The following is a 23,994-nucleotide window of genomic DNA, read 5'->3' on the forward strand; positions in this document are numbered from 1 at the left end:
GCCCCAGCCTCTCTGGGCCTGGGATGTACCGCCTTCGCCCAGGCTGCTCGCTGCGCCTTTAAAGTCCACTGGGAGTGTGATGTCAGAGTCCTGCAGGCACTTGGAGAGGTGAGCACAGCAGCGATCACAGGGGGTGACTGACTTGGTGACTGGATTTGGAGCAGTATCTGCAGTGTGCCCAAGTCACCACTTTTCTTCCTGGAGCGCTCGGCGCGGACCATGCCCGGCGGACACTGAGCGGGCATTGACCCTGCTCTGGGAGGACGAGGCGCCGCGCGGCACTGGCCATGGGCAGCTTCCAGCTGGAAGACTTTGCGGCTGGCTGGATCGGAGGTGAGTGCGCTTCAGGAACCCTCTGGGCCAGAAAGACAAAGAGGGACCGGGCCTAGCGCTGCGCTGGCCGAGTTTGCACACACTGCTCTGTGTTAGGAAGCTTTGCGCCGGGTGCACTTCCACCACGCGCCCTGGCGTGCGCGCCGCCTGCTGCTGGGAGTCCCCCGACGCGGCGCGTCCTCTTGGGTGGTCTTCCCAGCTTGCAGTGGGAGCTTAACTCTGAAAACTTCACAGCGATTCGACCCGAGCTTCCGATTTGCCCCAAAGTTAGAACCCATTGAACTTGATCCGGTAATGATTAAACCGCGCCTCAGAGCAGACAACCAATGGAGCGTCCAGGCGTGCACACACCCTTCGGTGACTCGGTTCGCACCTGAATTTGGGGACGCGGCTCGCTGGAACTTGTGTGTAAGGGTGGCAGTTGGCTGCTGGCCCCAGGGCTCGGGGTGGGGTGGTGGGAGGCCCCTAAGAAGATCCTCAACGGAAGGGAGCAGAGCGCACAGTGCTGGGAGTGCTGGTAGACTGCCAGCTAAGAGAAACTTTCCCTTTCTTTAGCGGCTATCATCCATCGCCTCCCCTCAAGGCACTGTTGGCCCGAGCCTGGGATGGGTTTGTTTGGGCAACAGTTGCATTTATTTTCCGGCTTCTCTATTCTTCTCTTTCCAATACATCTATCCCTCCTCCTTTCTCTGGTATTTGGTGGTGGTGATGGGAGGGGGAGCATTTGAGGGACTTTACTTGTTGTAAAAAAAAACTTACCATTCCTTTAGCCCCATCCAAGAGAGTCGTCAAAAAAAGGATGTTAACAAATGCAACCCCCTCTCCAAAGAAAAAATAAAAATACTGGGGTGCTAAGGCAGCGGCTACTGCTGGCATGTTTGTGCCCCACAGAATATTCTAGGCATGAAAGAGGCCCCAGAGATTTGCAAGGGAGAAAAAGAAAAGAAAAGAGCAACAAACTAGGTATGATAACAGGCCCTTCCCCTCCGGTACCCCCTCCCACATAGGTAATCAGCCCCCCAACCCCCACACGGAGGAGGCAGCAGGGCTTGGCTCTCACACCTTCTGGGCAGAGTAACCAGAACAACCTCAGAAGGACTGGCTTGATTTGGAGGGTGGGATGAGTCAGATCAGCTCAAGGCCTCAGATTACAAAGAGACCCTCCCCAGTGAGGGTCCTCCCCAGGATCCTCCCCAGCTCACAGGCAAGTAGAAGATTGTACCTTATTCAGAGCTTGTCCTTTCTTTGAGGATGTTAGCCTGCCTTTTGTTTTTCCTTTGCTCCTACGAAATGATGAGCGTTCTAACAGCAAATACTAGGTCCCAGGTGCTGTTGCAAGTGCTATATGTATTTTTTTTCTTTAAACAACTTTAATCAAGGTATATTTTATGTACCATAAACTACATTCAAGTGTACAATTCAATGATTTTTAGTAACTTTACTGAGTGGTATAACCATCACTATACATCTATTTTAGAACACATTTGTTCCCCTTATAAAATCCCACATGCTCATTTACAGTTAATTCCTGTTCCCACCTCCAGCTCCAGGCAAATACAAATCTGCTTTCTGTCTCTATAATAAATTCACCTTTTCTGGACATTTTAAATAAATGGGATTATACAACATATGGTCTCTTAAACCCTGGTGGCATAGTGGTTAAGTGCCACGGCTGCTAACCAAAGGGTCGGCAGTTCGAATCCATCAGGCGCTCCTTGGAAACTCTATGGGGCAGTGCTACTCTGTCTTATAGGGTCGCTATGAGTTAGAATCGACTTGACGGCACTGGATTTGTTTTTTTTGTGTCTGGTCATATATATTACTTTTTGAAATTATTTTAACAACCTCAGTGAGGTAGGTATTATTATTATATGCCCATTTAACAGATGGGGAAATGGAGACAGAGAAACGCAGTGATTTGCCTAAGGCCATGCATCTGGAAGGCTGGCACCACAGGCTGCCATCTTTTCCCATGTGCTCATTTATAACCTCTTAGGAGCAAATATTAGCTGTTTTCTTTCTTAATGAACTTGCATGACACATTTCACCCTTACATCCTTCATGTTTGGTTCAAAATCTTACAGGTGTCTGAGGACCCAAGGTCTGGAAACCACTGACGTGAAAATCCCATCTTTATCTCGAACCTCTCACTTTCAGATGGGTTGGCTAATGAGCAGGCAGAAAGATAGTTGGCTCAGGGTGGACCCGGGGCTGCTGCCCTAGGCTGAGGGATACCTGCACTCACTATGGGAGAAGCCGGGTGAAGCCGTCAGAGCTCAGTCCTTCCCCTGCCGCGAGGGGTTCCTGTAGAGTGAGACTTTTGGCCACCAGGAAGCTCCAGATTCCCACTGCCCATCTCCTGTCTACCTCTGCCAGGTTCTGTGGGAAGGAGGGGATGAGAAGGGTCTGGAGGTTTTAAACCAAGGGGAAATTTATTCTGAAGGTAGCTGGTTTCTTTGTCCCCTGTAGATATCTAATATGCCAGGACCCCTTAGCTGCCCTGGCCTAGCTAAATCACCTTTGCTGACAGACATTTCCTTCCTCAGCAGTGGGAAGGAGAATTTGTCTTGGAGAGCAGCTTCCGTCACTGACTTCTATAACAAGGACTTCATAATCTGGGTGACTTCAGGGTGGCCTTGCTTCCCTCCAGAATTGTACAGGCTTTTTGAGCAATGTGTGGATGGGCATCCAGCGTGTGCTTCACCTTTTCAAATGGGTCCTCTTAAAAACAAGCAAACAAACTCAGCAGTGACAGCACCCATTTTTGAGCATCCTACATCTGCACCTGCAGGCTCTCCGCTAAATACATCGGTTATCTCATTTCATCCTTACAGTGGAAGAATGAGGTACGTGCGATTATAATGCCCACTTCACACTCTACATATGCACTAGAGTAGGTGCCCTAGTCATCTAGTGCTGCCATAACAGAAATACCACAAGTGGATGGCTTTAACAAAGAGAAATTTATTTTCTCACAGTCTAGTAAGCTACAAGTCCAAATTCAGGGCATAGGCTCCAGGAGAAGGCTTTCTCTCTCTGTCGGCTCTGGAGGCAGGTCCTTGTCCTCAATCTCCCCCTGGTCGAGGAGTTTCTCAGGTGCAGGGACCCCGTGTCCAAAGGACATGCTCTGCTCCTGGTACTGCTTTCTTGGTGGTATGAAGTCCCCAATTCTCTGCTTGCTTCCCTTTCCTTTTATCTCTTGAAAGATAGAGTGGTGCAGGCCACACCCCAGGGAAACTCCCTTTTCACTGGATCAGGGAGGTGACCTGAGTATGGGTGGTATCACAATCCCACCCTAATCCTCTCAACATAAAATTACAATCACAAAATGGAGGACAACCACACAATACTGGGAAGCATGGCCTAACCAAGTTGACTCATATTTTTTGGGGGGACACAATTCAATCCATGACAGTAGGCATGGAGAAGTTAAGTAACCTGCAGGTAAGTGAACAGTTTCTGAGTTTTCCCTTCACTCCCCTCTTTTGGGCTACTTGCGTCCTGGGGCAGGACCCAGGTTTTACTGGATTTTTTCTGCCTCTCTTGGTACCTAGGATGTTGCCTAGCATGATGGGGGTCTCCAGCAACTGGCCACTGACTGAGTGAATGAATGGGTGCTCCTGAGTCCTCTGTCCTGTCCCATGAGCCAACTGGTGCAAGACAGGAGGCCAGGAGCTGAGTGACCAAGTGTTCTTTCATCCACAGGTGCAGCCAGTGTCATTGTTGGCCACCCTCTGGACACAGTCAAGGTACAGTACCACATTGTCCATTGCCTCTTAGAAAGGGGCCTGCCTCCAGGAATGCACCTGCTGTTTCTCGTCCCCCAGAGAGTCTCCAGCCCAGACAGGCTTTCTGTGGCCAGCCCATGGAGGTCAGGGTGCGAGGAGGTGTGGCCAGCCCATGGAGGTCAGGGTGCGAGGAGGTGTGGCCAGCCCATGGAGGTCAGGGTGCGAGGGGGTGTGGCCAGCCCATGGAGGTCAGGGTGCGAGGGGGTGTGGCCAGCCCATGGAGGTCAGGGTGCGAGGAGGTGTGGCCAGCCCATGGAGGTCAGGGTGCGAGGGGGCCTGGCTTGGAGTGGCCCTACCTTCATTACCTGGCAGAGATTTTGTTTTTGTGAATGCTCACTCCTGCCTCCAGGTTGACATGAACTGGTGGGGAAGGGCCAAAGGGCTGGTGAGTGTCCTTCTCTAAGTCCCTGTGGAGCTGAGGAATCATGAAAGGCTTCAAGTGTGAGGCGGCATTTGAGGCACAAATTTAAGGCCGGGTTCCAGGTGATAGAAAAGATACCCAAGCACAGGAAACAGCATGGACAAAGGCACTGAGGTGGGGAAGCTGGGTGGGGGCCATGCTTGGGATGGGCCAGCATTGCCAGGTTTGCTGAGGTATCATCGGGTGTCTGACAACAGCTGTGGGTCAGAATCCAGGAAGGGTCAGTTGGCAGTCAGTGCTCAGAGGCTTTGGATGTCAGGTTAGGAGTTTGGACATGGGTTGGGAATGGGAAACCATTTCAACTTGATGAAGTACATGGGGTCTGAGGACTCCGGAGCTGATAGGGCAATCTGGCATTGGGATCACCCATCCCCCTTGTTCTACAGATGTAAAAACTGAGGCCCAGAAAGGGGAAGGGGCTTGTCTCAGATGACATGAGTCAGGAGTCAACTCAATGACAACAGCAACAACAATGCCTGATTCAACATGGCCAGGTTTTCTGATCAAAGCTCAGCTGCATTTGGACCAGCTAGACTGGGCTCAGTGGGCTGGCTTTGTGGAGCGTCTGCCTCTCTCTCATGACCACCCTGATAGGGCTTCTTGCCTTAATCCAGCATGATCCCTGCCATGTCAGGCTGCCCACTGACTGTCCTGTCCAGCCTTTGGCATGCATGTTGGCTTATGCCAGCCAGGGTACGCTTGCTCTGTTAGCTCAGTGGGGTCTGTGGCTTGGACCAGGCAGTGGCCCAGCTCTCAGCATTGAGCTCCAGATGCCTCTCCTCTCTCCCCTTGAGAACTTGTCCTTCATTTGTCAAGTGGGGAGAGTGTGCCTGCCTCATAGCATTTGAGAGATTCAGTGAGGTAAGTTACGTGAGATGCCCAGTGTTTTCCCAAGTATGCAGTAGGTACATACTAAATGCTAGCTCCAGCTATGATTGAAAAAAAAAAAAAAAGATTGGGAGCCCTATAAACAAACAAACAAACATACAAAGAAACCCTGCTGCTCTTGAGTCAATTCTGACTCACAGTGTCTCCATGTGTTACAGAGTAGAACTGCTCCATAGGGTTTTCTTGGCTGCAATCTTTATGGAAGCAGATCACCAAGCCTTTCTTCCATGGTGTCACTGGGTGGGTTCAAACAGCCAACCTTTAAGTTAGTAATCATGTACAAACTGTTCGCACCATCCAGGGACCTTATAGGAGACCCTGTAGATCTAGGCTTTGCTGCTGGCCTCGGTGCCAGCTTCCCTGGGCACTCAGGAAGGCTGGCAGACCTTAGCTCTATCGCTTTGAAAATTATTCTGTGATCTGGGTTTTACTCTTGCGTTGAGTTCCCTCATGTACCATTTGCTTGAGTGACTGATCACTCAACCTTTACTGGGAACGTGATCCCTCCTGGGAAGGGGTCAACCATTTTATAGATTCGTTGCCCAGGAGCAACCTGGACAGAGCTGAGGCCCAAGGGAGAGAGTGACCTCATACCAGCCTTAAACAGGGCAGAGAGAGAGGCCTGCACCACCCCTCCCCAGAGCCACATCGTTGTCCTGCTTGGGGAACCTTTCCCACTCCAAGGCCGACCTCTATGGTTCTGCTTAACAAAGAGACCAGGCAGGCCCAGTTCTCGACTGGCTACATCTCCCAGGGACCCTTCTCCACCGCCCAGTTTAAAATTGCAGTTTCCTTCCTAAAACCCATCCCTTATCTTCCTCCTTGTTGTCACCATCTGACATATGTATTTACTTGGGAATCATTTCTTATTGGCTGTCTCACTTGACCCCACTAGGTTGTAAGTTCCACGAGGGCAGGGGCTTCGTTTTGCTCACTGCTGAATTCTCTGAGACTGGAACAGTGACTGCTATACATAGGTACAAACAGTTAATGTATACAGCTGCTAAATGAAAGATTGTGGTTCAAGCCCACCCAGAAATACCTCAGAAGAAAGGCCTGACAATCTACTTCCCAAAATCAGCCATGAAAGCCCTATGGAGTGCAGTTCTGCTCTAACACACGTGAGTCACCATGAATCAGAGTCAGCTTGATGGCAATTATTGTTTTTCTTCTTCAGTAAATATTGGTTGAATAAATGAATACATTTCTTGGATTATAAAAGTAATGTTTATGAGCAATTACAATACAACATATACAATATATCCCACATATATTTTCTATGGCTATATATGTCTATAAGCACATTTAGAAGGATGCCTATCAAACCGTTAGCCATGCTATCGACCACAGTTAGCTCAGGGTGGGGCAGGAGGAGGTGGAGGGCTGCAGGATAGGGTGATTCAAAGGGGGCTTCAGCCTAACACATAATGCTGAAATGTTTTTTATTAAAAGAACACATGGGGTGGCCAATAGTCGAAATCGACTCAATGGCAACTAACAACATTTCTATATTATTTGTGCACTTAAAATTTATTTTTAAAATTGTATAAGCTAAAAATAAAAGTAACATCTGTTTATTATAGGAAAGCTGGGAAACGTAGAAAAGTTCAATATAAAAAATCAAATTCACCCATGATTTTCGCCTCCAAGACCCTCATTTTTTCCCACCCTAAGGCACATTCTGGGGGTATTTTTTTCTTCTTTTTTTTATTATTCTACTTTAGATGAAGGTTTACAGAACAAACTATCTTCTCATTTCACAATTAGTACACATATTGTTTTCTAACATTGGTGACCAACCCCACGACATGTCAACACTATACTTTCTCGATCTTGGGTTCCCAATCACCAGCTTTCCTGTCCCCTCCTGCCTTCTAGTCCTTGCCGCTGGGCTGGTGTGCCCCTTTAGTCTCGTTTTGTTTTATAAGCCTGTCTAATCTTTGGCTGAAAGGTGAACCTCAGGAGTGACTTCAGTACTGAACTAAAAAGTTGTCTGAGGGCTGTACTCTCAGGATTTCTCCAGTGTCTGTCAGGCCAGTAAGTCTGGTCTTTTTTGTGAGTTAGAATTTTGTTCTACATTTTTCCCCAGCTCTGTCTGGAACCCTCTGTTGTTATCCCTGTCAGAGCAGTCAGTGGTGGTAGTCGGGCACCATCTCTTTGTGCTGGACTCAGTCTGGTGGAGGCAGTAGTACTTATGGTCCATTAGTCTTTTGGACTCATCTTTCCCTTGTGTCTTTGGTTTTCTTCATTCTCCCTTGCTCCCAATGGGGTGAGTCCAGTGGAGTATATTAGAGGGCCACATGTAGGCTTTTAAGACCCCAGACACTACTCACCAAAGTAGAATGTAGAACATTTCCTTTACAAACAGTGTTATGCCAATTGAGCTAGATGTCCCCTGAGATCATGGTCCCTAGCCCTCAGCCCAGTAATTCAGTACCTCAGGGAGTTTGGATGTGTCTGTGGAGCTTCCATGACCTTGCCTTGGACAAGTTGTGCTGGGTTCCCCAGTATTGTGTACTGTCTTACCCTTCACCAAAGTTACCACTTTACTATTTAGTGTTTTTCCAACCCCACCCCTGCCCTCCCTTGTAATCATCAAAGATTGTTTCTTTTTGTGTGTAAACATTTTCATAAGTTTTTATAGTAGTGGTCTCATACAATATTTGTCCTTTTGTGATTGACTTATTTCACTCAGCACAATGCCCTCCAGATTCATCCATGTCGTGAGATGCTTCTGAGATTCATCATTGTTCTTTATTGTTGTGTAGTGCTCCATTGTGTGCACGTACCACAGTTTGTTTATCCATTCATCTGTTGATAAGCATCTAGGTTGTTTCCATCTTTTTGCTATCGTGAACAATGCTGCAATGAATATGGGTGTGCATATGTCTATTCATGTGACAGCTTATTTCTCTAAGATGTAGTCCTAGGAATGAGAATGCTGGCTCATATGGTATTTCTGCCTCTAGCTTTCTAAGGAAGTGCCATATTGTTTTCCAGAATGGATGTACCATTTTGCATTCCCCCCAGCAGTGCCTAAGAGTCTCCTCACGCATTTCCAACATTTGTTATTTTCTGGGTTTTTTTTTTTTTTTGATTAGTGCCAGTAATGCCAGGGGTGAGATGGTATCTCATTGTGGTTTTGATTTGCGTTTCTCTAGTGGCTAGTGATCCCAAGCATTTCCTCATGTGTCTGTTAGCCCCTTGAATGTCTTCTTTAGTGAAGTGTCTGTTCATTTCCTTTGCCCATTTTTTAACTGGATTATTCGTCTTTTTGTCGTAGAGGTGTTGGATTTTCTTGCAGATTTTAGAGATTAGACCTTTGTTGGATTTGTAATAGCCAAAATTTTTCCCCAGCCTGTAGGCTTTCTTTTTACTTTTTTGGTGAAGTCTTTTGATGAACATAAATGTTTAATTTTTAGAAGATCCCAGTTATCTAGTTTATCTTCTGGAGTTTGTGTGTTGTTAGTTATGGTGTGTATCCTGTTAATGCCATGTATTAGGGCCTCTAGGGTTGATCGTATTTTTTTTCTATGATCTTTATAGTTTTGGTTTTATGTTTAAGTCTTTGATTCATTTTGAATTAGTTTTTGTGTATGGTGTGAGACATGGGTCCTGTTTTATTTTTTTGCAGGTGGACATCCAGTTTTACCTGTACCATTTGTTAAAAAAGACTGCCTTTTCCCCATTTGATGGACTTTGGGCCCTTGTTGAATATCAGGTGACTGTAGGTGGATAGATTTACATCTGTGTTCTCAATTCTGTTTCATTGGTTAATGTGTCTGTCATTGTACCAGTACCAGGCTGTGTTGACTACCATAGCTGTATGGTAGGTTCTGAGGTCTGGTAGTGTGAATCCTCCTACTTTATTCTTTTTCTTCAGTAATACTTTACTTATCCGGGGCCTCTTCTCTTTCCATATAAAGTTAATGATTAACTTTTCCTTCTATAAAGAATGCTGTTGGTATTTGGATTGGGATTCCATTGTATTTGTAGATTGCCTTGGGTAGAATTGACATTTTCACAATGTTGTATCTACCTAACCATGAACATATGTTTTTCCATTTATGTAGGTCTCTTTTGCTTTATTGCAGTAGTGTTTTGTAGTTTTCTTTGTATAGGTCTTGTACATCCCTGGTTAGATTTATTCCTGAGTATTTTATTTTTTTAGGGGCTATTATAAACGATATTGTTTTCTCGATTTTCTTTTCATCGTTCTCTTTATTGATGTATAAGAATCCAACCGATTTTTGTGTTTATCTTGTATCCTTCTACTCTGCTGAATCGTTCTATTAGTTCCAGTAGTTTTCTCATGGTTTGGGTTTTCTATGTAAAGTATCATATCATCCACAAATACGGACATCCAAGACCCTCATTTTTATGAGCGTACTCTCCCAGGACCTTCTCCACCTGTCTACAAAGTTGAGCTCAGGGTCTTTGTGTGGAGTGTTAGCCCGTCTCTCTGGGCCTTAGCACCCTATGAGATACTAGCTTCTGTGGGGCAGGGGCATGCTTTCCCTCCCCTTTGGCTCTCATGGCTCTTTTCTACTAGGGCACTGGCATGCCGTGGGTCCTGAGAATGTGTTTTGACTTGATTTAGCAATTATAGGAGGGACATCTTCTCCCTCCACCCCCCCTTAATCCACACCTCTCCTCCCCCAGCCCCTGGTAACCACTAATCTACTTTCTGCCTCTATGTTGTCGTATGTTCCAGATATATCATAAGTGGGATCATATAATATTTGTCCTATTGTGTCAAGCTTCTTTCACTTAGTATAAGGTATTCAAGTTTCATCCATACCTTAGCATGGATAATGACATGGGCAAAGACCTGGAGATAGAAAACCAAAAGGGAAGAACAAGCTCAGCATTTCTCAAACTGAAAGAACTGAAGAAAAAATTCAAACTTCGAGTTACAATACTGAAGGATTCTATGGGAAAGATATTAAATGACACAGGAAGCATCAAAAGAAGATGGGAAGAATACACAGAGTCACTGTACCAAAAAGAATTGGTCACTGTTCAACCATTTCAGAAGGTAACATGGAATCAGGAACCAATGGTGCTGAAGGAAGAAGTCCAAGTTGCACTGAAAGTACTGGCAAAAAACAAGGCTCCGGGAGTTGATGGAATATCAGTTGAGATGTTTCAGCAAATGGATGCAGCACTGCAAGTGTTCCCTCATCTATGCCAAGAAATTTGGAAGACAGCTACCTGGCTAACTGACTGGAAGAGACCCATATTTATGCCTATCCCCAAGAAACGTGATCCAACCGAATTCGGAAATTATTGAACAATATCATTAATATCACACGCAAGCAAAATTTTGTTGAAGATCATTCAAAAGCGGCTGCAGCAGTATGTTGACAGGAAACTGCCAGAAATTCAGGCCAGATTCAGAAGAGGACGTGGAACCAGGGATATCATTGCTGATGTCAGATGGATCCTGGCTGAAAGCAGAGAATACCAGAAGGATGTTTACCTGTGTTTTATTGACTATGCTCAGTCATTTGACTGTGTAGATCATAGCGAATTATGGATAACATTGCAGACAATGGGAATTCTGGACTCAATTGTGCTCATGAGAAATCCATACATGGATCAAGAGGCAGTTGTTCGAACAGAACAAGGAGATACTGCATGGTTTAAATTCAGAAAGGTGTGTGTCAGTGTTGTATCATTTCAGCATACCTATTGAATCTGCATGCTGAGCAAATAATCTGAGAAGCTGAACTACATCAAGAAGAATGGGGCAACCAGATTGGAGGAAGATTCATTAACAACCTTCGTTATGCAGATGACACAACTTTGCTTGCTGAAAGTGAAGAGGGCTTGAAGCACTTACTGATGACGATTAAAGACCACAGCTTTCAGCACGGATTAAACCTCAAGATAAAGAAAACAAAAATCCTCACAACTGGACCAATAAGCAACATCATAATAAATGGAGAAAAGATTGAGGTTGTCAAGGATTTCATTTTTCTTGGACCCACAATCAACACCCACGGAAGCAGCAGTCAAGAAATCAAACAATGCATTGCATTGGGCAAACCGGCTGCAAAAGAGCTCTTTGATGTATTGAAAACCAAAGATGTTACCTTGAAGACTAAGGTGTTTTCAATCGCCTCATATGCATATGAAAGCTGGACAATGAATAAGGAAGACCACAGAAGAATTGACTCCTTTGAGTTGTGGTATTGGCGAAGAATATTGAATATACCATGGACTGCCAAAAGAACAAACAATCCTGTCTTGGAACGCTCCTTAGAAGCAAGGATGGCGTGACAATGTCTCACATACTTTGGACATGTTGTCAGGAGGGATCAGTCCCTGCAGAAGGACATAGTAGAGGGTCATCGAAAAAGAGGAAGACCCTCAATGAGATGGATTGACACAGCAGCTGCAACAATAGGCTCAAGCATAGCAATAGTTGTGAGGATGGTGCAGGACTGGGCAGTGTTCCGTCGTGTTTTGCCTGGGGTCGCTATGAGTCGGAAATGACTCGACGGCACCTAACAGCACAGTATTTGTCCTTTTGTGTCAGACTTCTTTCACTCGGTATAATGTTCATCCATGCCTTAGCATGTGTCACAACCTAACTTTTTTTACAGCTAACTAATATTCCATTAGATGTATATACCACATTTTGTTTATCCATTCATCTGTTGATGGACACTTGGGTTGTTTCCACCTTTTGACTATTGGGAGTAGTGCTGCAATGAACATTTGTGTGCATGTGTCTGAGTCCCTGCTTTCAGTTCTTTTGGGTATATAACCTAGGAATGGGATTGCTAGGTCCTACGGTAATTTTTAAGGAGCCCAGCTGGCACAATGGTTAAGCACTCAGCTGCTAAATAAAGGGTCAGTGATTTGAACCCACCAGCAGCTCTGCAGAAGAAAAGGCCTGATAATCTGTTGCTGTAAAGGTTTCAGCCCAGGAAACCCTATCGGGCAGCTCTATTCTTTCCTGTAGAATCACTAAGAGTTGGAATTGACTTGAAAGCATGTAAAACAACAACATGGTAATTTTTGCTTAACTTTTTGAGGAACTGCTGAACTGTTTTCCACAGATGCTGAACCATTTTACCTTCTCACCAGCAGTACATGAGGGTTCCAATTTCTCCAAATTCTCTCCTACCCTGTTATTTTCCTTTTTTAAAAATAGAAATCCTAGACAATATGAAGCGGTATTTCGTTTTGGCTCTGACTTGCATTTTTTTAATGACTCGTGATGTTGATGGGCTGCACATCTTAAAAGGAAGTGGAAGCCCTGAAATCAGGCCAGGGGGATGTTCTAGGCAGTTTTGTGGAATTACTCAGACCCTCTGTGTCTGTCAACTGCTATCCCTTGTCACCAAAGCCAGCCTTCATTAGAGACTTCTACCCTCTCCCCATCCAGCCCTCATTCAGCCAGTTCCAAAGGGGCCACTGTGCCAGGGGCTGTGTGAGGCTCTGGGGATTGGAGAGACATAGACAGATTGCCCTGCCCGATTGGTGCAGCCCCACAAACACCTTAAGTTAACAGATGAACAAACAACCCAATTGCAGCATTTAAGCCCAGACCCAAAAGATGATCTGGAGCTGGAGGAAGAGCCCTCCAGGGTGAGGAACAGCACGTGCACAGATCTGGAGGCAGGAAAGAATTGGTGTTCCAGGGCCTGGGAATGTGCCATGTGTCAGGCACATAGGGTGAGAGAAGGGAATGGCATGGGGGAGTGAGAAGCAGGCTGGACCTCTGGACTCCAACAAAGAGTGTAGGTCATATTCTAAGTCAAATACGAGGCCACTGGAGGGCTTTGAACTGAAATGAGTTGATAGCATATCTGGGAAAGATCACGCTGACTGTTATGTAGGCACAATGTGAAGGGAGTGAGGAGACCAGGTAAGAGATGATGGTGGCCAGGACCGAGGTGGTAGTGGTGGAGGTGAGAAGAAAAGGTGGCTCCTGAGGACATCTGGAGGGTGGAGTTATGGACAACGGAAAGGGCAGAGCCAATAGTTGCCCTTGTTCGTGTTGTGATTTAGCTTCTTGTACTTGAGAGAATCCCACATCCCCAAATAACCACTATTTTTGCACAAGTTGTTTGTTCTTCTCTCAGACAAGAAGGTCTTCGGTCATATCCAGCAAAGTGTGGCTGGGTTGTTAGAGGGAGGCTGTGTATGTGGAGGACAGAAGGGATTGTGGCCAGGATGGAAACCTGCCTCCTTACTGGCCATGTGATCTTCACAGGGCCGTCCCCTCTGGCCCTCAGCACCTGAATGACCCTCGGAGCTCAGCGTCTTCTTGGGCAGTGGGGGTGTGAATGGTCTTGGCTTCCCCTCATTGCTCTTGCCTCTCTCCGCAGACTCGCCTGCAGGCCGGCGTGGGCTATGGGAACACACTCAGCTGCATCCGCATGGTGTACAGGAGGGAGAGTGTAAGTGCCCCCTGGGCAGGTATGAGTGCCAGCCGCCAAGGCACCCCACAGACGGCCAAGTCCAGGCCTGCGCCGGGGCCAGAGCCTTCACACCAACATGTCAGCCAGAGGTCTTCTCTTCCCCTACCATACTCGGCTTTTGTTTCCCTGCTCATTGCACACCACACTTCCAATATTACACATTACCTGAACTTATCCCTGTCACCTAGTGCAACAGTATTAGGGGAAAAATGGTTTTATGTAAACTTTCTGGGAAGTTCTGAGGAATTTAGAACCACAGTGTGGAAAATTCCTGCAAAAACAGGGCGACCTGTCAGTTTTTCAAAACTGAATGAGTGGCTAGTAAACTGTGAGCTCACAGGCTTCCCTTTATCTGGGTGGTCAGGCTGGCTGAAGCCAGCACTTCCCATCCTAGTTGCCACCTGGACAGCTGGCTTGCTCTACAGGTGACCAGGGGACCCAAGGCTCCTCTGCTCAAAGGGGAAAAAAACAAAAAACAGAATACTATTTTGCAGGAGTCCCTGGGGGATGGGGGTACAAACAGTTAACGTGCTTGTCTGCTAACCAAAAGGCTGGAGGTTCGAGTTCACCCAGAGGCAACTTGGAATAAAGACCTGATGATCTACTTTCAAAAAAATCAGACCTTGAAAACCCTATTGAACACAGTTCTACTCTGACACACATGGGGTCTCCATAAGTCAGAATCTGTTTGACGGCAACAGGTTATGGGTCTATTTTGCAGAAGATGTATCAGGTCCCTTTCTTGAGAATTAGAGTGTGCTTCAGGAAGACTTCTTAAGGCTCCTCTTTTGGGAATTTAAAATAATTGTTAAAATATTGGATAAAATGGAGGCAGAGCCAAGATGGTGGAACAGTCGGATGCTTCCCTCGAGCCCTCTTTACAACAAAGACCCAATAAAACAAGTGAAACGAGTATATTTATGACAAGCTAGGAGCACTGAGCATCAAAGGCAAGCTTAGAAAACAGAGGGGCAGTGGGAGGAAGAGACGGTTCAGAACAGGAGAGGAGTTACCGGACCTGAATTGAGGGGAGCCCTCAGGGACCATTCCCAGGAGCAGTGGCTGGCTGGTACTTGCATTTGGCAGCAGTTTCCTCAGGGAGAAGCAGCCAGCCACATGGCCTACTCACAGCTCCAGAACCAGAGAAGAACGGTGCTCTCGGCAAAACCTAAGTACTTCCATGTATTTTACCGTGCCTCCCCACCCCTCAAGCCAGCTTCAGCAGCTGAATTCCCTGGGCCTGAGATAAGCACCTAGAGCCATCGTCCCGGCCTTGGAGAAGGAAAAAATTTGCAACTGGGGGAAAAGATTATTTGCCAGCTCCACTAACCAGGGGAGCTCAGGACAGAAGCGGCTCCTGTCCAGGCATAAACCATCCATGGACCTTAAGCATCTTTCCCTTCTGCATGGACCTGTGTGGGCCTATTTCAGAGAATAGGCCCTTGTTGGCAGACTCCAACCATTTCAGCTGTGAGGTGGAGAGGTGGGTGTTTGATGTTTGACATTGCTTTGCTTATTAAACAGGGTCCTCACCTTCCCACACCAGGGTCCTAAGGACTGGTAGTTCCACTCAGGTCACCAGCCACCCACGACAGAGGTCCAAGGATAATTGGTACCTCCCAGTCCTTACAACCAAAAACATTGGGTGCCCATGGTCTGTCTGCAGAACCGACCCACCTGCACCCTGTAGGGACACCCAGGGGGTCAGTTCTCAGCCCCCTGCCTTGTTCACAGTGTGACCCCCTGCTGCAATCAGATACCGGTACGTACACCAATCACCTCTGCCCCTCTAAGACTGTAGGACAGAGCCTGTACCACACACTTGATGATCAGCTACCTGGACACCTGAGCTGAATTCATACAAGAAAATTGATGGACTCCCAGACGGATATACCTGATAACAGCTCTAGCCATCTGGGGACAAGACGTCAGAGCTCCAAAGGTGAAAATAATCAAGCTAGCTCACTTAAGGAACCCATTTGGGCATATCAAAACAAAGCAAAGCAAGAAGCTATGACACAGTAAGCAAGCATAAACTAATACAATAACTTATAGATGGCTTGGAGACAACAGTCAATATCAAGTCACGTAAAGAAACAGACCATGATCACTTCAACAAGCTCTCAAAACAAAGAATCCAGGGATCTTCTAGATGAAAGTGCATTCCTGGAATTACCAGAGGCAGAATACAAAAGATTAATATACAGAACCCTTCAAGACATCAGGAAGGAAATGAGGCAATATGCAGAACAAGCCAAAGAACATGCAGATAAAGCAACTGAAGAAATAAGAAAGGTAATTCAGGAACATAATGAAAAATTTAATAAGCTGGAAAAATCTGTAGACAGATAAAAAAAAGAAATTCAGAAGATTAACAATAAATTTACAGAAGTAGACAACTGAGCAAGTAGAAGCCAGAATTTCTGAATTTGAAGATAAATCACTTGGCACTAATATATTTGAAGAAAAATCAGATAAAAGAATTTGTTTTGATATGCCCAAATGGGTTCCTTGAGTGAGCTAGCTTGATTATTTTCACCTTTGGAGCTCTGACGTCTTGTCCCCAGATGGCTAGAGCTGTTATCAGGTATATCCGTCTGGGAGTCCATCAATTTTCTTGTATGAATTCAGCTCAAGTGTCCAGGTAGCTGATCATCAAGTGTGTGGTACAGGCTCTGTCCTACAGTCTTAGAGGGGCAGAGGTGATTGGTGTATGTACCGGTATCTGATTGCAGCAGGGGGTCACACTGTGAACAAGAAACCTTAAGAATCATGTGGGACTCTATCAAGAGAAACAGCCTATGAGTGATTGGAGTACCAGAACAGGGAGGGATAACAGAAAATACAGACAGAATTGTTGAAGATTTGTTGGCAGAAAACTTTCCTCATATTGTGAAAGATGAGAAGATATCTATCCAAGATGCTCATCAAATTCCACATAAGGTAGATGTTAAAAGAAACTCACCAAGACATATTATAATCAAACTTGCCAAAACCAAAGATAAAGAGAGAATTTTAAGAGCAGCTAGGGATAAATGCAAAGTCACCTACAAAGGAGAGCCAATAAGAATAAGCTCAGACTACTCGGCAGAAACCATGCAGGCAAGAAGGCGATGAGATGACTTATTTAAAAAATGGAAAGAAAAAAATTGCCAGCCAAGAATCATATATCCAGCAAAACTGTCTCTTAAATATGAAGGTGAAATTAGAACATTTCCAGGTAAACAGAAGTTTAGGGAATTCGTAAAAACCAAACCAAAACTACAAGAAATACTAAAGGGAATTCTTTGGTTAGAAAATCAATAATATCAGGTATGAACCCAAGACTAGAACACTGGGCAGGGCAATCAGAAATCACCCCAGACAGGGAAATAAAAAAAACAAAGCAAGGTTAAAAAAAAAAAGCTCAAAACAGGGTAACAGCAATGTTATTATATAAAAGAAGACAACATTAAAATAATAAAGAGGGACTAATAAATGTAATCATAGATCTTCCATATGGAGAGGAAGATACGGCAATACAAAGAAATAAAAATTAGTTTGAAATTTAGAAAAATAGGGGTATTAATAAGGTAACCACAAAGGAGACAAACTATCCTACTCATCAAAATAAAATACAAGAAAAAAATAGAGACTCAGCAGAAAGAAAATCAACAACAACGAATATGAGGAAAGGACAATATATAACCTACTCAGCACAAAAAGTCAAGTGGGAAAAAGAAACTGTCAACACACAAAAAAAGACATCAAAATGATAGCACTAAATTCATACCTATCCATAATTACCCTGAACGTAAATGGAGTAAATACACCAATAAAGAGACAGAGAGTGGAAGAATGGATTAGAAAACACTATCCGTCTATATGCAGCCTACAAGAGACACACCTTGGACTTAGCGACACAAACAAACTAAAAATCAAAGGATGGAAAACAATATAGCAAGCAAACAACAATCAAGAAAGAGCAAGAGTGCCCATATTAATTTCTGAGAAAACAGACTTTAAAGTTAAATCCATCATAAAGGATAAGGAAGGACACTACACAATGATTAAAGGGACAATATACCAAGAAGATATAACCATATTAAATATTTATGCTCCCAATGACAGTGCTTCAAGATACATAAGACAAACTCTATCAGCACTGAAAAGTGAGATAGACAGCTCCACAATAATAGTAGGAGACTTCAACACACCACTTTTGGTGAAGGACAGGACATCCAGAAAGAAGCTCAATAAAGACACGGAAGATCTAAATGCCACAATCAACCAACTTGACCTCATAGGCATATACAGAACACTCCACCCAACAGCAACCAAGTATACTTTCTTTTCCAGTACAAATGGAACAGTCTCTAGAATAGACCACATATTAGGTCATAAAGCAAGCCTTAGCAGAATCCAAAACACTGAAATATTACAAGCATCTTCTCTGACCATAACACCTTAAAAATGGAAATCAATAACAGAAAAAGCGGGGAAAAGAAATCAAACACTTGAAAACTGAACAATATCCTGCTCAAAAAAGACTGGATTATAGAAGACGTTAAGGGTGGAATAAAGAAATTCATAGAATCCAATGAGAATGAAAATACTTCCTATCAGAACCTTTGGGACACAGTGAAAGCAGTGCCCAGAGGTCAATTTATATCAATAAATGCACACATCCAAAAGGAAGAAAGGGCCAAAATCAAAGAATTATCCCTACAACCTGAACAAACAGAAAGAGAGCAACAAAAGAACCCCTCAGGCACAGGAAGAAAACAAATAATAAAAATTAGAGCAGAACTAAATAGAAAACAGAAAGACACCTGAAAGAGTTAACAGACCAAAAGCTGGTTCTCTCAAAAAATCAACAAAATTGATAAACATTGGCCAAACTGACAAAAGAAAAACAGGAGAGGAAGCAAATAACCCAAATAAGAAATGAGATGGGCGATACTACAACAGATCCAACTGAAAATAAAAGAATCATATCGGATTACTACGAAAAATTGTTCTCTAACAAATTTGAAAACCTAGAAGAAATGGATGAATTCCTAGAAACACACTACCTACCTAAACTAAAACAAACAGAGGTAGAACAACTAAATTGACCCATAACAAAAGAAGAGATTGAAAAGTAAAAAGAAAATTACAGACCTATATCCCTCATGAAGGTAGATGCAAAAATCCTCAACAAAATTCTAGCCAATAGAATTCAACAACATAGCAAAAAAAATCTACCATGACCAAGTGGGATTCATACCAGGTATGCAGGGATGGTTCAACATTAGAAAAACAATTAATGTAATCCACCACAGAACTAAAACAAAAGACAAGAATTTATATGATTTTATCAATTGGTGCAGGAAAGGCATTTGACAAAGTTCAACACCCATTCATGATAAAAACCTCTCAGCAAAATAGGAATAGAAGGAAAATTCCTCAGCATAATAAAGGGCATTTATACAAAGCCAACAGGCAACATCATCCTAAATGGAGACAGCCTGAAAGCATTCCCCTTGAGATTGGGAACCGGACAAGGATGCCCTTTGTCACTGCTCCTGTTCAACATGGTGCTGGAGGTCCTAGCCAATGCAATTAGGCTAGATAAAGAAATAAAGGGCATCCAGAATGGTAAGGAAGAAATGAAATTATCTCTATTTGCAGATGACATGATCTTATACACAGAAAACCCTAAGGAATCCTTGAGAAAACTACTGAAACTAATAGAAGAGTTCAGCAGAGTATCGGGATACAAGATAAACATACAAAAATCAGTTGGATTCCTCTACACCAACAAAAAGAACATGGAAGAGGAAATCACCAAATCAATATCATTTACGGTAGCCCCAAGAAGATAAAATACTTAGGAATAAATCTTACCAGAGATGTAAAAGACTTATACAAAGAAAACTAGAAAACACTTCTGCAAGAAACCAAAAGAGACCTACATAAGTGGAAAAACATACCTTGTTCATGGATAGGAAGACTTAACATTATAAAAATGGCTATTCTACCAAAAGCGATCTACACATTTAATGCAATTCTGATCCAAATCCCAAGGACATCCTTTAATGAGATGGAGAAACAAATCACCAACTTCATATGGAAGGGAAAGAGGCCCCCGATAAGTAAAGCTTACTGAAAAAGAAGAACAAAGTGGGAGGCCTCATTCTACCTGATTTCAGAACCTATTATACCACCACAGTAGTCAGAATAGCCTGGTACTGGTACAACAACAGATACAGAGACCAATGGAACAGAATTGAGAACCCAGACATAAATCCATCCACATGTGAGCAGTTGATATTTGACAAAGGCCCCAAAACAGTTATATTGGGAAAAGATAGTCTTTTTAACAAATACTGCTGGCATAACTGGATATCGATTTGCAAAAAAATGAAACAAGACCCATACCTCAGTCCATGCACAAAAAGAAGCTCGAAAAGGATCAAAGACCTAAGTATAAAATCTAAAACAATGAAGATCATGGAAGAAAAAATAGGGACAATGTTAAGAACCCTAATACAGGGCATAAACAGTATACGAAACATTACTACCAATGCAGAAGAAAAACTAGACAACTGGGAGCTCCTAAAAATCAAACACCTAAGCTTATCCAAAGATTTCACCGAAAGAGTAAAAAGATTACCTACAGACTAGGAAAACTTTTTAGCTATGACACTTCCAATCAGCACCTGATCTTTAAAATCTACATGATACTGCAAAAAGACAAGTGACCCAATTAAAAAATGGGCAAAAGATATGGACAGACACTTCACTACAGAAGACATTCAGGTAGTTAACAGATTCATGAGGAAATGCTCATGATCCTTAGCCTTTAGAGAAATGCAAATCAAAACTACAATGAGGTTTCATCTCACTCCAACTAGTTTAGCGTTAATCCAAAAAACACAAAACAATAAATGTTGGAGAGGCTGTGGAGAGATTGGAACACTTATACACTGCTGATGGGAATGTAAAATGGTACAACCACTTTGGACATTGATTTGGCGCTTCCTTAAAAAGCTACAAATAGAACTACCATACGACCCAGCAATCCCATTCCTTGGAATATATCCTAGAGAAATAAGAGCCTTTACATGAACAGATGTATGCACACCCATGTTCATTGCAGCACTGTTTACAATAGCAAAAAGATGGAAGCAACCAAGGTGCCCATCAATGGATGAATGGATAAATAAATTATGGTATATTCACACAATGGAATACTATGCATCAATAAAGAGCAGTGATGAATCTGTGAAACATTTCATAACATGGAGGAACCTGGAAGGCATTATGCTGAGTGAAATTAGTCAGTTGCAAAAGGACAAATATTGTATAAGACCACTATTATAAGAACTCAAGGAATAAACAGAAGAAAATATTCTTTCATGGTTACAAGAGAGGGGAGGGCGGGAGAGGGGTATTCACTAATTAGATATTACATAAGAACTACTTTAGGTGATGGGAAAGACAACACACAATACAAGAGAGGTCAGCACAACTGGACTAAACCAAAAGCAAAGAAGTTTCCTTAATAAACTGAATGCTTCGAAGGCCAGCGTAGCAGGAGCAGGAATTTGGGGACCATGGTTTCAGGGGACATCTAAGTCAATTGGCATAATAAAATCTATTAAGAAAACATTATGCATCCCACCTTGGAGAGAGGCATCTGGAGTCTTAAACGCTAGCAAGAGGCCATCTGAGATGCATCAATTGGTCTCAACCCACCTGGATCAAAGGAGAATGAAGAACACCAAGGACACAATGTAATTACGAACCCAAGAGACAGAAAACCCAGACACAGAAAGAGCCGCATAAAACAGAGATAACATCAGCCTGAGACCAGAAGAGCTAGACGGTGCCCTGCTGCAACTAATGACTGCCCTGATAGGGAACACAACAGAGAACCCCTGAGGGAGCAGGAGAGCAGTGGGATGCAGACTCCAAATTCTCATAAAAAGACCAGACTTAATGATCTGGCTGAGATTGGAAGTACCCCGGTGGTTACGGCGCCCAGACCTTCTGTTGGCCCAGGACAGGTACCATTCCCAAAGGCAACTCTTCAGACATGGATTGGACTGGACAATGGGTTGGAGAGGGATGCTGGTGAGGAGTGAGCTTCTTGGATCAGGTGGACACTTGAGACTATGTTGGCATCTCCTACCTGGAGGGGAGATGAGAGGGTAGAGGGGATTAGAAGCTGGTGAAATGGACACGAAAAGAGAGAGTGGAGGGAGGGATCGGGGTATCTCATTAGGGAGAGAGCAATTGGGAGTATGTAGCAAGGTGTATATAAGTTTTTGTGTGAGAGAATGACTTGATTTGTAAACTTTCACTTAAAGCACAATAAAAAAAAAAAAATCCAACATTCAACAGGGAAATATGCTCAACCTCATTAGTCATTAGTGAAATGCAAACCAAAGCTACAAGGAAATACTACTTCATGCCCATAAGATGCCTATAATAATAATTTTAAAAAGGAAAATAAGAAGTATTGGTGAGGATTTGGAAATTGAAACACTCATACATTGCTGGTAGGAATATGTAAAATGGTATAGTTGCTGTGAATAACAGTTTGACGGGTCCTCAAAAAGTTAAATCTAGAACTAGTATAAAAAAAATACCAAACCCATTGCTGTTGAGTCAATTCTGACTCATAGCGATCCTATAAGACAGAGTATAACTGCCCCATATGGTTTCCAAGGAGCAGCTGGTGGATCCGAACTGCCAGCTTTTTGTTTAGCAATCAAATGCTTAACAACTGCACCACCAGGGCTCCAGAACTACCGTACCCATGGCCATTGAGTCAATTTCGACTCATAGCAACCCAGCGATTTCAGATTTATGTATATATTCCAAGGAATTGCAAGCGAGGGCTCAAATATTCGTACACCAATGTTCATTGGAACACTATACACAATAGCTGAAAGGTGGAAACAACCCAAGTGTCCATCAACAGATGAGTGGATGAACAAAATGTGGTATAGACTATACAACAGACTATTACTCAGCCATAAAGAGAAATGAAGTCCTGATGCATGCTACAACATGCATAAACCTTGAAAACATTACGCCAAGTGAAATTAGTCAGTTACAAAGACAAACATTTTTTGATTCCACTTATATAAAATACGTAGTATAAGCAAATATATACAGACCTAAGCCTATTTTTTTAAGCCTGTTAGTGGTTACAGAAGGTGTGCAGGAGGGAGCGGAAAGAGACCTCATTGCTTAGGGTACACTGAGCTTTTGTTAAAGGCGATGGAAAATCTGGCAATGGATAATGGTGACGCTTGCGTAACATGATGAACACAATCAAAGTCAATGAATTGCACATGCAAAGAATGTTGACACGACAAATGTTTTGTTACATATATATATTTACCACAATTTTAAAAAATTACTGTGGTCCACCAACTCTGGCATTGTTATGAAAGTCAAAATAATAGAGAATGCAATGCCCTCTTTGAAACAAACACTAAGATTCCCTTTGCATGGAAAGGGAATTATTTTGAAATTTTATCCAGTAGGAAAATAGATTAAAGCATTGTATATAGTTTTGTTTCTATTTAATTAACGTGGAATATGAAATGAGTCGGACCATGAGTGTTTACTGAAAGTACAAAGAAATAGACAAAAACATGGGCTCTGCAGCTCCTTCTGGGAAGTCAGTGTATCTCTCATTTTTCTGCAACTAAAATAATCATCGCAGGCTCTATTTTATACAATCTAAGGTGCCGGTTATGTATTACTTTGCCCACGTTGCTTACAAAACCTAAAGTCCCCCTTCTTCCCTTTCTTCTACTCTCATTTACAAGAGTTTATAAGAAATACACACCATCATTATACGTCTAGACCGAAACTACCGCTATGTAATCATAGTATTCATCATCATGAAATTACCAACTATATTTACACTGTAGTAATAGCTTAACAATTAGCTTTTTTTTTTTTTTTTTGGTAGAAACATCACAAACATTTCGTTAAATCCCCAAAGAGTGGGAAAGCAGATGTAGGGGCCGCTGCTGTTTTATAATCACATGCTATCATTCTGCCGCCAGTGGCTTCGGGATGTATTTTCAATGCGGTCAGTAGGGTTCAGATGATTTATTACATTATAGTGATTATTGCC

At 43.4% G+C, this 23,994-nt stretch overlaps 1 protein-coding gene across 1 annotated transcript in view; it reads left to right on the forward strand.

Annotated features, from left to right (window-relative positions):
- Positions 1–261: 261 nt before the first annotated feature.
- The window catches only part of SLC25A48 (solute carrier family 25 member 48), a 70,871-nt gene continuing 47,138 nt past the window's right edge, over positions 262–23,994 (forward strand). Inside the window, exons 1-3 of the mRNA XM_049858486.1 lie at positions 262–333; positions 4,039–4,082; positions 13,776–13,847. Of these exons, the coding sequence (XP_049714443.1) occupies positions 288–333; positions 4,039–4,082; positions 13,776–13,847 (162 nt within the window). The 5' untranslated portion in view covers positions 262–287. The remainder of the gene's footprint in view (positions 334–4,038; positions 4,083–13,775; positions 13,848–23,994) is intronic.

The sequence above is a fragment of the Elephas maximus genome, chromosome 2 (genome assembly GCF_024166365.1).
Source record: "Elephas maximus indicus isolate mEleMax1 chromosome 2, mEleMax1 primary haplotype, whole genome shotgun sequence".
In the NCBI taxonomy this organism is placed as follows: Eukaryota; Metazoa; Chordata; class Mammalia; order Proboscidea; family Elephantidae; genus Elephas; species Elephas maximus.